Raw genomic sequence first — 17042 nt, 5'->3', positions numbered from 1 at the left:
TAAATTTTGGTGTTAATATACACTTCTACTCTCACAAAACTTGTGTAAAAGAGTAATCTTTGCTCACAGTTTAATTATTCAGTAAGTCACTCAACAGATATTTATGTGCCAGGCACTGTTCTAGATATTGAGGATAAAAGCACTGAACAAAAGGAACAAAACTTCCTGCCCTCATGAAGCTTATGTTCTAATGGGTAACTTAATTCTATATTAATTCATGCATTACTTCAACATATTTGAGTGCTAGGCACAATGGACAATGTAAAGATGACTAAAATAAGGCTCCCAAGAAAAAGCAATCAGACAACTGACATTTTATCATTATGGAATTAAAAGAATGATAGTCTGAGTTTACTTATTCAACAAGCACTGGCTGTGGTCTTTCCAAACGTGCCAGAATTTTCATCTACTTTCAGATCCCTAGGTTTCAAATTCTTCTTTTTTTTTTTTTTTTTCTGTACGCGGGCCTCTCACTGCTGTGGCCTCTCCCGTTGCGGAGCACAGGCTCCGGACGCACAGGCTCCACGGCCATGGCTCGCGGGCCCAGCCGCTCCGCGGCATGTGGGATCTTCCGGGATCGGGGCACGAACCCGTGTCCCCTGCATCGGCAGGCGGACTCTCAACCACTGCGCCACCAGGGAAGCCCTCAAATTCTGAAGTCTAAGAAAATTCAGATTTACGTAAGCAATGCCAGGTTCTGTCACTGTTTTACATCTTCACCATACACTATCTCTCACCTCTACCTCCACTTAGCTCATCTTCTGCCATATTCTTCCCTCCTTTTAATGAGCATGTGGTCCTTTCAGTTCATAAGATACATCTCTTGACCATTCTCTACTGGCCTAATGATGGTTTCACCTCTCAATTTTATTTCAGCAACTAAAGTGGGGAAAAAAAAAAACTATACCATTCTTCATAAACAAAGATGCGACTCTTGACTCATCTCAAAAATCCTGTTTTTCTAGGATCAGGAATTGGTACCACCGAATTAACCATGCTTTTGTATAGTTCTCCTGGAAACCAATCCCATCCCTCTGAGTCAATCTTTTTCGCTTTGCAAAACTAACTGGTTTAGTTGAGGACCCAACTGGCAGCATCAACCCTAAGTTCTAGTCTAATGAACTCTTCGTTAGCTAAATTACCACTGATTAAACTTCATGGCTTCAAATAATTTGTAATGACTAAAAGGATGTCGCAACTCTTTTTTGTGTCTTAATACGTAAGAAGTGTGTCATTTCAAAGAAGGGATGCTGTCCTAGTTCTTTAAGGGGACTTCCATAATTTAAATACACTTCATTCATGATCAGCAACAACAGTCCATTCTAGCCCCATCTCTAAATCTATCTCTTGGTTTCTTATGGCTCAACAAGAAAACATCCCATTTTTACCCAAGGCTATTTAATAACTTCTTTAGGTGATTCTACACAGTTGGAACGTAGATGACATCATCTAAAACTCTCAGCTTGAAACTACTCAGATAGTTTCTTGATTTCCACCAGAAAGTTTTAAAATGTACTGGTCAGAGACAATAACCTAAAGTTTGAAATGCAAAGATGTCTTTTGTTTTTCTTGTTCTGTTGTTTTTCTTGTTCTGTCGCTGAACAGGGTTAAGTGTTAACGTTCCCGACTTTACACTTTTATACCTTCTAAAAAGAAAACATTTTAGGAAAAGTAAATGTTTTATACTAATCATTAGGAGTACCTAACACAGAACTTTTTGAGATTACTTAGCCATCAAAGGAAACAAAATAAAAAATATATTTCACTAGAGATTACTGCCCCTGAAAGAGAACTGCTTCCTTTCTGTGGATAGATCTTAATGACTTAAACACAGAATATATGAAACGAAATTTGAAACGTCATAAGGCAGTCTTGCCATAAGAGCCTCAGAAAACAAACAAGCAGAAATTCCAATGTGTAACCTCAAAAGGAATAATTCTGTTTGAGATTTTGAAATTAAAAAAGAGAGGGAGAAAGAACAAACAAAGAATTCAACTCTTCTTTGAGTTAATTTGAATAGTGAAATAAAAAAGAAATCATCAAACTCCCAACAATTTTGACAATGTGTTCTCAGGAGTGCTATGTCCTCAGACCTGCCCACAATAAATCCATTAGTGAATAGGATACAGTATTGGGTAAAGGAGACACAAATTACCAATACATAGATTAAAGATTGTACTTGACTATAATTACTATAAATCCAATACTTTTCAGAAATACCGAGTTCCATTCACACTTTCACATTGTGGAGGGGGGGTGATGAAAGCACTACCAATCAGCAATACAGATATCTGTGTACATGTCAGTTTCCTCCACAAAATTATAAACTACTCAAGGGCAGAATTTGTTCTGTTAATATCTTATATTTGTGTAATATTTGACCTTCATAGACATAATTCCATTTGATTATAGTAACTCTCAGGTCAAAAGAGTTGTAATAATATCTATTTTATTGTGGGAAACTCCAGGTTACTCAGCTAATAGACAGAGGAGTCAGAATAGAATCAATTATTCTCTTAGTCCATGACTGGGAACATATTTTAAACTTATTACAATGGAAAATTTCAAATATATACAAATGAGGAGAGAATAGTATAAAGAACTTCCACAGCTTCAACAATGTTCAGCTTGTTTCAGCTCTACCCCATTTTGAAACAAATTTCAGAGTTAATACCATTTTGGGGGTAAACATTTCAAGATGTAGGTACTTTCTGTAATCACTGTCAATCATGTTTAACAAAATGCTTAATATGGCAGATAATCAATAAATACTTGTAGAAAGCTATAGATCTTACATATGCTTTCAGACATTTTTACCCAATTCTGACTAAAAAAAAAAATCAATTCTGAATTCCTAGATGACACATACTCATTCATTCATTCACAGATATTTATTCTGGGCTACAAGATGCTGGCCACCACGCTAAGTGCTTGGGATACAGCAAGGAACAAGAAAACAAGGGTTTTTCCAGTACAGAAAGCCAAATTAGTGGGGGAAAAAAGTAAAAGAATTCAAGCAATTGATTAAAGTATACCCAGAATACCCTACATTCTTACATTAAAAAATGTGCAGGGCCTCCCTGGTGGCGCAAGTGGTTGAGAGTCCGCCTGCCGATGCAGGGGATACGGGTTCGTGCCCCGGTCTGGGAGGATCCCATATGCCGCGGAGCGGCTGGGCCCGTGAGCCATGGCCGCTGAGCCTGCGCGTCCGGAGCCTGCACGTCCGGAGCCTGTGCTCCGCAACGGGGGAGGCCACAACAGTGAGAGGCCCGCATACCGCAAAAAAAAAAAAAAAAAAAAAAAAAAAAAATGTGCAAACCGTTTTCAACTTTTACTGAATGTGTGCACATTTCCTAATGTTAATGTCTTCTCTACAGTATGTAAATTAAGTCCAAGACTGTACAGTTAACTATGGGAATTACTTAAATTTTAAAACTCACTTTAATATAAACTATAAAGATTGGAATAAAACAAAAATGAAACTTTCTCTTTTCAGTATTTATTATTCCCAGGAAACCAAGTAAGCATAACCCAATATACAGATCCATTTTCCCTCTTTATTTGACACTCCTTAGTATTAACATTCATGTGATGGAAATAATCCACGTGGCCCCTTACTTAGTAACTGGACGTCCTTTCCATTATTTCATTCACTTGTTCATTTATTCATTTTATTTCCACTGGATGTAGAATGTAAACAGACATGACCCAAAACATTCCCTGCCTCAAGGAGCTCACAGCTGGGGTGTGGAAAATGGTGGATGGGGGGAAGATTAATATTATATCTTAAATAACAGACACAATAATATTAAAGAGCAGACATATACTAAGTGCCATAAGGGAGGGCCAAAGTTGTCAGGGTTCAAAGGAAGCAGAAATTTTATCCAAATGAAGGTATTAAGGAGTACACCACAAACACAAAAAGGTGGCATTAGAGCTTGGTTCTGAAGGATGCTTCAACAGGTGGAAAGAGTGGTACAGGGAGGAACACTGTGTACACATTCTGAGATCAGCCCCAACCAAAGTCGAAGAGGTGATGGCAAGGAGCACATATTTGTAGGGGAAATGGACTAGTCAGTCTGACTGTAGGATACATGCAGCAAATGCACACGAAGAACACGAGGAAATCCTATCAAAGTTGAAGCTAGTACTGAAGGTGAAAAAATGGACAGTCACAGGGAAAATTTAAAATATCAATAAGTATTTGAATGCTCTTATTATATAGCCTTGGTATACAGATACTGTACAGTTAATACCAATAATCTCCCAGTGTTTAGCCGGAGATAACTACTAATGCTATATGCAACTCTAAAAGGATGAAAAGTTCTCATCTAAGGGGTTTATAATTTAATTTATTCTACATCATTCATTCAGGAAACATATTGGGCAACTAACAGTACGGACTGTTATTTAGGAATATAAAAGATACATACTATCCTTGTCTTTTTTTTTTTTTTTTTTCTTTTTGCGGTACGCGGGCCTCTCACTGTTGTGGCCTCTCCCGTTGCGGAGCGCAGGCTCCGGACGCGCAGGCTCAGCGGCCATGGCTCACGGGCCCAGCCGCTCCGCCGCATGTGGGATCTTCCCAGACCGGGGCACGAACCCGTGTCCCCTTCATCGGCAGGCGGACTCTCAACCACTGCGCCACCAGGGAAGCCCCAATCCTTGTCTTCAAGTCAGCAAACATAAAATCATTAAACAGAAAATACTTTTCTATCCCAAGGGAATGTTTTCTAATATGCAGTGACCATTAGTCATCCTGTCCTGTTAACACTGGATATAAACCTGCGTTTGAACCTTAGTTATCCTCAGTTTGTATCTACAATGCATATAACTAAGGAATAAAATAGCTGACTAAAAATAAGACAATTCTTTTATGCATTTACAAAACAATTCCTACACAGGCCAAAGGGGGTTGGTTTAGGTTAAACCTAAGACACTCTTCAATGATAAAATTCTTATACTGTGATTCTAACTCTGCTGAACTAAAATCCTTTAGGAAGGGTAAATAGGAATCAATAATTAAAATGGCTACTTATATGACAAAGTCAGTTATTGTCCAAATTTAGGTAAACTACTAATGTTTAATAATGATTCCATCCCAAATGGACTTCCAGGCTACTACTGCACACTCACACAGATTCCTGCCACATGCCTTAAGGTGCCTTTATTTCACCTCAGTGGAGAGCAGTTACATGTGCAGCTGGTAAAACAAAATCAAGTATGGTAGCACAGTGGTGACATTCAAAACAACTGCCCAGTGGCTCTTATCAAACTCCTCCCTCTGACTGCTCACCTGCCTGTCCCAGTAGACTTAGCATCTATAGACCACCACTCAAGTGGTAACCTTTATGTAGGCAGGCTTGTTACCAACCACCTGTGTCCACTTTCAGTGCTACCTCCTGGCCCTTGAACACAGCCCAACATTACCAATACTACCTTCTCCTACTGACACTCCTCCTGCACCCAGATTTCATCCCTGCCATGTTCTACCACAGCAGGAAGCTCACAATTAATTTCCTTCCTAAGAAGACTGAGAAGCTTATCTGAACTTCGTAAGAAATAGAAATCGTGTTACTAGTTCTTCAAGAAGCATGGGTAAAACATATTTGCTTAGGTGTCTAGAGGTTGTTATGCTACCTGATTTTTAAGTATTATGGTATTTATTTCACTAAATGGGTATTAGATGCCAGAGCCGCATTATGTAATAGCTCATTCATATGACGAGTACCAAGCATTTAGATGTTTTTAACTATTCTCTGTCTAAAATGAATTCAATATTATCACTTAATTATTTAACTACATTATTTACCCATATTATTAGTTAACTCCAGCTATTTAAATGATCATAGTTATTACCCAACTTCCTTAAAAGCAGAATTTAATGGATAATCATCACACTTTTTACAGAATTACTTCAGTAAGGCATACTGCAGAATTCAGGAATTTCCTGAGTTGATATGTCATTTATTCCTGGCAAACTATCACCTTTGTCTACATATAGCTCATATTTTCCGAACTAGAAATGTACTCACTTGAGTTAACTTCTTCCACCAAACAAAAAGAATTATTTTAAAGTTGCTACTCAGATTTTAGAGAAAGTCAACGACTTTAAAATGGCATGACAGACAAGCTGCCTGACCTCTGGCCTTTAGGTTCTTTATGTATAATATAAAAGGGTTGAAAGACTTCCAAAGTATCTTTCAACCCTAATATTCATGAGTTTCCAACAACACAGTGTGAGTACTGGATGTTTCGTTCTTAAAAAACATTCCTAGGAAATCATCAATAGTGAGGCATATTTTTTTAAGGGTAATTTACTTTTAACAAGGAGTCTATTTTCATAGATATCCATTTACCCTTGTCTTAAACATAAGAAAACACACCAAAAGATATTCACATTTATACAAGTTTCCCTTTTAGAAGCCATTTTCTCTTTGATAGAGAACTTCTAGTAATTCCATGGTGATAATAGTTGTGTAAAAAGGATGCAGTGCAATCAATGGCAACAATTCAGCACTACCAAGTTCTTCTGCAGGAACCAGAACATCATTGTGAAAATGTGTATTTACTAAATAAGCTCAATAAATTGGGACCTTCTCAAGGAACTGTTAGAGAATGAAAGACCAAACATATTTTTCACATACTGACATATAAAAAGATAATTTAAACTCCTGCTTTTCCTGCCTTCACTGAAACAAGCCCTAATAAACATATTATTCACCTACAAAACAACACTTTTATTCAGAAGGATTCCCATGAACTAACCCACCTGAGGTTATGACCTAATAATCATTGAGCTGCACGCATTTTTCTGGCGTTTCTAAGAAGTGATTAAATATGCTAATAATCAAAAGTTAACGTATTTAGACACAAGTTTACTCACTGAAATACCATGAGTTTTAGTTTCCTGAACCAGTGCTTGAATTTGAATTACTTTTACTGCTACACTAACAAATTTAATCCCTGGAGACAACATTGATAGCACTTACCAGGACTTTGTAATGACATGATACTATCGTGTATCGGGGTTATGAGGATCATCTTATTCTTCAAAAACAGGGGAATTACTTGGGAGGAGTAGCCAGGTATGATTTACCCAAGTATCTTTCCCAGCACCTAACCCCATGGTTTTTAAACAGTAGGTCCTTCCTAAATCCTTGTTGAGTAAGTGGAGTTCAAATGTTCGTATCTATTAATTACATGTCAATGTCTTCTTATACAGATCTCTTTGTATGTGCCTAAAGTGAAATTTAATCCCCCAAAAGCATTTGATTCTGATTAGTGTTTTAGTTATCTAACTATTCAATCAGCAAATTCAGGGTAACCAAATTACCACAAATATTAGTTGTTCTGAAAAAAATGCTTAGCTTAAATATAGCAAAACAAGCCAATGGAAATAAAGAGAACTGAATTTTTAAAAAGATAAAAGAACTGCTCATCCCATTACAAGGTTAAGTTCTGTAAATGTAGAGACTTTTTTGACTTGTTCACTGATGTATCCCCAGCTTCCAGCAGTGTCTGGCAAATACTGGGCCCTCAGTAAATATCTGATGAATGAACAGATTGCTGACAAAACATATTATTTTATCTACTATATATATTTAGTTCAGAATGTAAAATAGGATTCGTTTGTGGAGTGCAGAAGCTCTAATATAAGCTGATACTGAAGTCTGATTCTGGCAAAGTCTCCAGGATTTGGGATTACCAACTGCAAAATACAAGTCAGTCTACATCCCAGACACTGACTGGCTGATCAAGCCTGGGCCTGGGATATATCAAGCACAGGTAAGCAAGAATTTCAAGTTATTATCCCTGTGCATGCAGGCAGTACCAGTGCCAGCAATAACAAGACAGTTTTTCTGGCAAATACATCAAAATTAAATCTTAAACTTTTGAAAAATGAATATGTTTATTATGCTCCTTCAAGCTTAGAGGCTTAACTATCTGTGGGAGGTGCCTATGATCATGATCAATTACTTGTGACTTGAAGGCACTTATTAAGGCATCTGCCCTTTTAAGAAATCTTTAAAGAACCAGCCATAGGACTGTAAAACGGATCCTGCGGGACAACAATAAATCATAGGTTTGGGGGCCCAAATTTGACAACTCTCCCTTGGAAGGAAAGAATTTGTTGTCACCTGTCCTTGACTTCCTGATCCTGCCTGAACAAATATCAGCATCCTCTAAAATCTGAATTCCTAGTCTAGCTAAGTAAGTCATGGGGGCCAGTAATTGCCCCAAGGCAGAAGTGGAAGAGAAGAAACAGGAAGGAAACAAAACGAAATGGAGATCTGCAGCTCGTGAGGATGACATCATCAATAATTTTCTGAAGTGTCACTGAATTTCATGGCGTTTGACTGATGGTCTTTTCTGACAAACTACAGTCTCATTATATTCAAGCAGCTTCTTGGTTCCAGAGCCTGTAATGTCTGGGTTTGAGTATGACTTGTTCTACAGGAAAGGTCAGGTGAACTGAGGCCTTACTGGGAACTTTCTCCATGGCAAGGCCCCCACTAACCTGCCTGAACACAAATGATACGTGGACATTTGAAGCATTCTTAAATTTACAAAGTGTTTTCATATACACTATCTCAGTTTCTCCTCACAATTCTTAAGAGGTAGATGTCATCATCACCACTTAACATGTGAAATAGTTTTAGAAAATGATGCCTTTGTCTTCAACTTGTAAGTATAGTCTCCTAAAATATCTCAGTATAGAATCCAAGACATGGGTTAGTTAGAAATCTGTAAAGGCATGCCAACCTCAAGAGAATAAATCAAGAGAATAAGATGGATTAGCCAAAATCTACCAGCACAATGACAAGAACAACCTTCCTTTGTCACAAGAATAAATTGTGCTTTTTAAAGGATGTTACACCGGGGTGCCTCTGTAACACTGCTACAATTGGAAGAACATGATTTTATTTATATACATGATAATCATCCTTAACTGGACACTATCCAAAGGTAACAGACAAAATAAAACAAGAACTTTGGACCTACAATTCTAGTGGTGGAATTCACCCTTTGGGAAGTGTCTAGGTGATTCCACTAGGAAGATAACTAAGTTACAGGGGACAAAATGTACCCTTAACTCTTCTCTCCAATATCACAAAGACTCCCCAAAAGGGTTTTTGTTGTTTTTCAACAAAGAAAGCATACACACAAAAGGTTATCTATTGCTTTTATTTATAATCCCATCTTCCTAAAACACTGATTCCCTCAGTCTCATTATCTTTTGTCCCTCTCTTCTTTACTGGCTAAAGTAGAGGTATATTAGGGTCCTGTCTTTACAGCCGTTTACTACTTTATTTATGTATTTATGATTCTTTGCTGCCTTCTAGCCTGAGTCTGACTGTGTCAGGAACAAAGCACAACACAAATCATCCAACCTGGGATAAGAGGAGACAAGCTGAAACCTCCCAGGAAGATTCTGTAGACACTTGGGCTCCCTGAAACTATAGAGGGCTTGGTATTTCAAAGGTCAGCCTTGGGTCTCTCCACTTTGATGACTAATGTTAAACTGTTTGACCTTTTTACAAAAATATTTAGCTGTGCTTATTTACATAATTTCATCCACAGCACACATACAGTAGTAGACACATATTTGTTGAACAGAACCCCTAGACGGATGAGAAGACAGGAAGAAGACCTCAAGACCTCCTTTTTCGAACATACAATCTTAGGAGTTGAGAAAGGTGAAATCACACCCTGATTTGTATAAGTTTCTGGGCATTCCTTTTCAGCTTAAAACTATGCACCTCTGTTTTAAAAAGAAAAGGATGACACACCACACAATGTCAAACACACAATGGGGAAATTCCAGGATCACTAAGAAAACATCATTATCTTAAGCGACACACACTTTGGTTTAATACTGGTTACCACACAAGAGAGGCTATAAGAACTAGTGACTCCTCACCCACCAGCACAACCCACCCAGGAAAAGCAAGGGCAGGACCTTTAGAATCTAAAGATTCCACAACCTGGACTCACATCTGACCCTTTGGAGAAGGAGTCTAAGGACTATGCCGGCCCAGAGACATAAAGTAATGCAAACAGGCAACATTTTGGGAAGAAATTTTTTAAATGACACAAACTGGGCATCAGCACTGAAGTCCTTAGACCATCAGAAATCCTTATTATTGTGCAACGTTAATAAAAAGAAACTGTAGGTATGACTGGCAAAACTATTCTTAAAAGTTTCTGCACTTTTAAACCTTATTTCTACTAGGCCCCGCCAATAAAGTTTTCTTTCTACTAATTATCACCATATCCTCAGACCTCTCGCTCATTCTCTCAAAAATTCCCCCAATGGCCATGGAAACCATGCTGGGGCTGGAGGGGCGCGTCTCAGGTTGGCTTGTTCTGTCCCTAAAAGACGCCCATCTTTCTGGATCCCTTTCAGGGTGGGCAGGGAGAAAGCACTTAGAACTTGCACAGCGGCAAGGAGGCCTGCGCAGGTCACATTTTATGACTTGTCTTTCTGTTCGCTGTCTGGCAAGGTCACCGGCTCTGGCTCGTGGCTCTGTCGACAAAACTTACTCGCACTCGGTAAGGTCAACGGGTCGCGCCAGGCCTCCCTAGCCGCCCCCCTGCCCCGCAATCTTCGTGGGCCCCAGGATCCCAGGCCCGGCCCTCCCACGGCGCGCGGCCCCCGACGGCGCGGGCGCCGCTCCACCGCTCACCTGACCACGTTGGGGTGCTCGAAGGTCTCCAGGTGCCTCAGCACCGCCACCTCGCGGATGGTAGAGAGCGGCATGCCCTCCTCGCCGGTCTGCACTCGCACGCGCTTCAGCGCCACGAAACGGCCTCCGTTCTTCAGGTCCCGGGCCTTGAACACCTTCCCATAGGCGCCCTCCCCGATCTCCGCCACGCATTCGTACTGCTGGTCGGCACGGCTCAGGCCGTCCTTCTCCATGCCGCCCGGACGCCGCCCGGCGCGGCGCCGCTGGGGCGGGCGGGGGGCGCGCTCGGCTCGCTCGTGGCCGCCGCTCGCCTCCTCCCGGACCCCCCGGCCCGCTCCCTCGCGCCCTAGAGCTCGGTCTCGCTCTCTCTCACCCCCGCCGACTACCGCGGTCCGGCGCTCGGACTCTCGCGGCCGCCGGGGCTGGATGGAGCGACCTCCCCGCGGGCGGGCGCAACCCTGGTGCCGCCGCTGCGAAACTCCGCCTGCCGAGTCGCCGAGGAGCAAGCCGATCCCTCCTCTTCCCTCCCCGAAGCTCAGTCCTCTGTACAGACACCAAGGCGATTACATAGTCTTTGCCCGAGCGCGTCTCACTCCACAGTCCTTCCACCTAAAAGAGGAGACGGGAGGACAAGAAGAAAGTGTAATCAGACATCCCAGGCGCCTTCCTCGGGGTTCCTGTAGACACCCCTCCTCCTCCTTCACGAAGCCCCCTTCGCTACCCTCTGTGAGCTCCTGCCCTCTCCCAGGCCGCTTAATCCTTCCTGGGTCCTCCGAGAAAAGCGAAGTTACTTTTCTTTCCCTGCAGAGCTGGAGCCGTCTTCGCGCGGAGAGGTTGCAGGGGCCCCTCGGGGATGAGCGCGGGGCGCGAGACGCAGTGGAACGAGAGGGGGCGTGCCAAGCAGCCCAGAGTGTGCCGGGAGCGCGGGGGAGGGGAGGCGCCGGGCACGTCAATGTCACGGCTTAATATTTATCCTTATATCATTGTGCTGTGCTGCTACCCTCCCCGCCTGCCCAGGCCTGGAGGTGCAGGGAGAGGGGCTTCTGGGGTGCCGTGGGGCGTTTCGGGGTCGTGCACAACCTGGTGTGGAGAGACCGCGGGTCCACTGGTGTGCGGCCGCAGAATGTGGGTGGGGGCTCCCAGGACCCTGTAACCCGAAGCTGGGAGTGTGCGAGAAGGGGTGGTCAGACATCTGCTCGGAAATTGCTTCCTTTCTTTCCACTTTCAGTTTTTCTACGAGGACACATTGTAAAACGACTTGCACACACAAATGGTCTTTTTAGGGTAAAGGAATCTGGATCGGAAGCGGAATTCTTCCTCCGACCTAGAGGACCTCCCTGGTGGAGACCCATCAGGTCGGGGAGGGCTGGAGCTCCCGCTCCTCGGGGGTGGGTGAGCGACAGGGCCCTGGGGGTGGGGTGGGAAGTCGCCCACGGGACCCTAGGAGTGGGAGAAAGAGGTGTTCACCGCACTTCAGCTTGTCGTCTCCTTGGAGAACAACTTCAGAAGGAAGGCAGCATAACCGTGACTCGCCTAGAAATTTTCAACCGATTGAACCTGAGCAAAACTCAGCCTCCCCTTAAAAGGGGTGGGCGGGGGGAGTAAATGCTGTGCCTCCAGGGGAAAGTGAGAAGGGGTTGCGCCCTTGAGGCCTGGACTCGCGAACCCTTCCCCACTCCCAGGGTCGTCCCCAAAGTACGCAGGAGAGGTGGCTGCTCCACTCCCCTTTCGGCTTAAGGCCGGGTCCGAACAGCAGCCAGTGGCCCCTCAGGAACCCCCCCACACAACAAAGCGGGGTGGGTGGGGGACGACGCACTATCCCTTCCCATTCAGCTGCAATCCAGGACCCAGGGAACCTCCTCCCCACCGCCGCTTTGGCCTCGGCCGGACATTCGCCACTACAGCCGCGTGTCCGAAATTCTCGGGGCACCTCGGAATTACCTGCCCGGCAACCGCTGGCGCGCTTGCCTTCTGCCAGGCATTATAGAAACAAAATGCGCGACCCCCACGGCCTGCGAGCGGAGGGGCCCGCAGCGAGGACAGAGACCCTCACACTCACTCTATTCAAAACTCTCCTTAAAAGGTGAAGGCGAATCCTGGGGGAGCCGAGGAACGAGCCCCTAGAGCCAGAACCGCGGTCTGAGGCAGGCCGAGGGCCACACAGGTAGCAGAGGAGCCGCCGCAGGCTGCGCAGCCCGCCCCCTCCCGCGGCCCCCCCTCCCCTCCACTCACCAGTCCTGACCGCCGCTCGGCAGCGAAGGAAGCGTCGGGGACGTCCCACCCCCGCAGGGAACTGCGCCCGCTGCCCCCGCCTGGCCCCGCACCGCCCGCCCCGGCTCTCCCCCCTCGCTCCCCGGACTGTAGGCTCCGGCGGAGAGAAACGGGAGCAGCAGTGCCTTTTCCCCCCCTCTCCTCCACTTTTTTTTTGTTGTTGTTGTTGCTTTCCCACGCTGGCTGAATGTGACTTGACCCCATTTCAAAAAAGTTTGACATAGTGCTTCAACATTTCCGCATTCCTCCGCGACTACAAAGGCTGCAGCCGCCTCCTTCTGCTTTCTGTCTCTGCTCTCTGTCTTCACACTCAATGAAATCCTTCATGTGCCTCTCCCGAAGCCTGCCAAGCACCGCAAGGGTCGCCACCAGCGCAGCGACAAGAGGCCGCACCGGGGACCACGACTCCCGCGTGTGCGCACAAGTAGATGCGCCCACGTGCACACTGACGGGCGCGGTGCTGGGCCCGAAGGTGCTCACCCCGGGGCGTGCGTTTTAACTTCGATATTTTAAATTAGAAACGTAAACTGGGAAACTAAAGCAAGCGTGCATCCTTGCGGGGCTTCCAGCCTGGGCGCTGGCCGCCTGCGTGCACTCCTCTAAGTGTGCATAACACGCCCGCAGGGGTTGCCAGCAAGAAGTCTGCGTTAACATTTATCTCTTGGTGGGTAAGGTGGAGCCCACACCGTACCTCAACGAGCTTTCGGGGGACGTAAACATAAGGCACCGAAGCACATTCTCCCCCATGGAGTCCCCAACAGCAGTGCATTTTAAACCCTAAATGTGGATTATTATGTGAGTTTCCGAGTGGAGTTTGAGTTTCGTTTGAAGAAGCTGGATAAAAAGTGTTTGTGGGTGCGTTTGTGCGCAAGGCTATGTGTGAGCTGGCACAGGATCTCGGTGTTGGGGGTCGTCCCTCGTGTGGCGTCCTAATCTGGCGTCCTCTAGCCGGATTAGGAGAAACTCCTTTAGCTCCCCAAAACTAGCCCCCATAACTACCCCGCCTCGGTTCGTAAGGGGTTAACCAAAGCCTATTCCGAGAACCTACCGCCCCCCCCAACCCGGTCCCCGTCCCCCCTACCCACCCTCGCCTCCAACACCGGCCAAGCCCCCAAATCTCCCCCGGGGACCCTCCCCCCACCCCGCAGCCCACCCACCCGAGTGCACAGCTCCTTACCTGAGGGGCCCGGCCGCGTCGGGCCTCGCGAAGGGGCTGTGGGTATCAGTCCGACCTTCACACGTGTCCACAGCGGCGCGGAGCAGGTAACCCGGCTTGGAGGAAGGAGCTACCAGCACTCTCTCCGGCGAAGGGGTGGGCACTGCGGCGGAGGGAGGAGGGGCGGCGGAGGGCGCCGCCCGCGCCGCTCGCTGGGGGCGGACGGGGCTGCGGGGCTCCGGCCGGCGCTCGGGGCCCGAGCCGGGGAGGCGACGGGGGCGGGGTTGGGGGCCCCGGAGGCCGACTCTGCCGGAGACCCTCCCGGCGGCGGGGTTGGGGGCTCGGCGCTCAGTGGCAAGCGAGTGTGCAAATTAAAGCCTTCCGGAGAGAGGGGAGGCGGCCGAGACCCGGCTGTGGTCTGAGCCTCCCCACTCCCTAGCTGTCTGCTCCGAGTGGGGGGCGAGAAAGAGGGGGGAGTTCAATGAAAATTTCCGGCTTTCACTGCAACTGGAGTGAGGGATCTTGCGACTAAAATAAGAGGCGTGAGAGGGAGAGTGGGATGTGTCGTCGGGAGTCGGCGGAGTTACCAAACCCAGGGTCGCCCAGAGTTGGGGTTTTGACAGAGTGAGGCGGGCTGGGCGTATCAGCAGTCTGTGATGTAGACGGATGGGAAAAACACAAAACAACCAACAATAATTATGAGGGGCCGGTGGGGATGGTAAATACCAACACTTTCCAAGAAACTGAAAAATCAGACCAAAAAAATAACTCTATTTAAAAAAAAAAAATTGGCAGGACGCCTTGAAGAAAAGAAAATACTAATCTGTCCAAGCACTTTTCACTTTCAGCATGAGCTACATTTGTTTTGTTTTCCTTAGCTTCCTTTCGGCCTCACAAAGCCCTATCTCTTCCTTTTGGACAGAGGATATGACTTGGAAATTGTCAGGCACTCTTGTGGTTAACGATCTACTTGAAGGAGCTGGCCGGTTCACAATTATTAAGAGATTAGCAAATGCTGAGGGTTCACTAAGGTATTTCTGGGGAGGTAAAAAGCCTGAAATTGATTGTAACTAACAGAACTGCAAGGTAATAGACACACACGCACACACACACAAAGAGGAGACAACACGATTCGGTGGGTGCTCAGTTTAAATGCATTATTGGAATTCTGAAATTTGAAACCTTGTAAGAATATATACTTTACCTGCTGAGAAAACCTGAATACAGTTATTTCAAGTGAAAATGAGATTTTGGAGAAAAAGAAAAGTCTTCTAGACTTTCTACAGTGATGTAAAACAAAACTTAAAATAGCTATTTTTTTGGAAAGAATTCAGTGTTTTCCAAAATCTCTATCTGTAGAATACTTGAAACCCTTTAAATATCTTAATGCAAACCCTAAAAATTTTTATTTATTTCAGTGCTCTGTGGAAAAGTTAAAACCCAGAAAAATTCTGTTGGAATTGAAAACACTACCTTATAAATCTTTGACTTCACAGTAGATCAAAGTTTTGCTTTATAAAATTGATTCTATACTACAGTGTGAAGTAACAGGTTAGGTAAATAAAAATTGTTGCATTTCCATTAGCAAATATTTTGCAATGCATTATAATAATTTATTCTTAAAAAATAAAAGTGAATAATTGTGGTTTTTATGCTTAAGATAGTTCATAAAATACATTTTGTGTTTAGAAGCATATCTTCTAAAATGAAATCCAATTTCTGAACAAAATTTGTATGTGTAAAGATATCTATAATCTCATACCTTACAGACTTAAGAAAGCAAATTGTTGGATTTTGTATTTATATAAAATATTGGATCACTACAAATCACTAATTCGACTTTAAACCAGAGACACAAATGGGAATCCTCCATTTTGATAATTGCTTACACTATCAATGCTTTTTAAAACAAGATTTACTTGCTGGTAATTAACACATTTATATAATTCAGAAATAATTGTCAATAAATTGTCATAGGAACCAGCAAATGATTGTAAGAATTTGAGTAAATAATTTGTTTAAAAATATTAAGCTGTAAATATCTTTTAAATTAACTGAAAAATGTCTTTTCTACACTGGGTTGCATTTTGAATTGCTGAATTTGGTAACAACCATAGATGGATTAGAAACTCCATGATTTAGCTTACTACATCACTTGGGCTATGTCAAAAACAATGAAACTTTATTTAATTATATATGTTATTACTGAGTGTTACCTCTCTTTATATCATCTGCTTTCTCTGATACTGTTAATTTATCAGGTTCACTCACCCTGGTTATGGTTCACATTAACCCCTGGTTGGTTAAAACTTCAGACCAGGAAGTTTTACAATGGATTGTATAAAATTAGTAAATACCAGATTGTTTTTGTTTATGGATAACTTCCTCTGTGGGTAACAGGTTATCATAACAAAATTTGCACAAAGTTTATAAACTGTGAACCAAATTCTGACTCCTTTGTTTAGGAGTCTTTGATGAATGAATACATCATTCCAGAATAGTGATTTGTACCAGTATTTTCACACTGCATCTCAGGTATTCTAAAGCTGCAAATCATCTTACAGTTTTTTAAAAATTAGAATTCATGGGATTATTTCCAGATATGATGTTGCAGCTTACCCTAAAAGTTTTCTTAGTGTCACATAAGAGATATATTCCGTGTGTGAACATTTTATACCAAATATCTGTACATTTTTGTTTTCACTAAAATAAAAATATAAATTACAGATCAGAATTAAAATTTTTAACACTTTAAGAAATAAGAAATTTGTTTAAAATTAGTAATTATATAATGTACATCTAATTCTAAATGATCTCTGATTTATATTAGCCATTTGAATTTATAAAATACATTTTCTAGAAACTCAGAAATGAGGTTTTACTAGAATCTACTACACAGTCATCCTAATTAGAGGTCCATGTAA

At 43.6% G+C, this 17042-nt stretch overlaps 1 protein-coding gene across 4 annotated transcripts in view; it reads right to left on the bottom strand.

Annotated features, from left to right (window-relative positions):
* Window positions 1–14268, bottom strand: part of CDK6 (cyclin dependent kinase 6) — a 233494-nt gene extending 219226 nt beyond the window's left edge. Inside the window, exons 1-2 of one of the 4 annotated variants that reach the window (XM_060108779.1) lie at window positions 14140–14268; window positions 10692–11300 (exon numbers count right to left, since the gene is read on the bottom strand). In XM_060108779.1, coding sequence (XP_059964762.1) covers window positions 10692–10924 — 233 coding nt within the window. In that variant the 5' untranslated portion in view covers window positions 10925–11300; window positions 14140–14268. Of the gene's footprint in view, window positions 1–10691; window positions 11301–11412; window positions 11572–12923; window positions 12988–14139 lie in introns of those variants that run through there. The other 3 variants (XM_060108782.1, XM_060108780.1, XM_060108778.1) reach the window with 3 other exon arrangements.
* Between the last annotated feature and the right edge of the window lie 2774 nt (window positions 14269–17042).

The sequence above is a fragment of the Mesoplodon densirostris genome, chromosome 9 (genome assembly GCF_025265405.1).
Source record: "Mesoplodon densirostris isolate mMesDen1 chromosome 9, mMesDen1 primary haplotype, whole genome shotgun sequence".
In the NCBI taxonomy this organism is placed as follows: Eukaryota; Metazoa; Chordata; class Mammalia; order Artiodactyla; family Ziphiidae; genus Mesoplodon; species Mesoplodon densirostris.
Note: the sequence above shows the minus strand (reverse complement) of the source record. Positions and strands in the feature narration are given on the sequence as shown.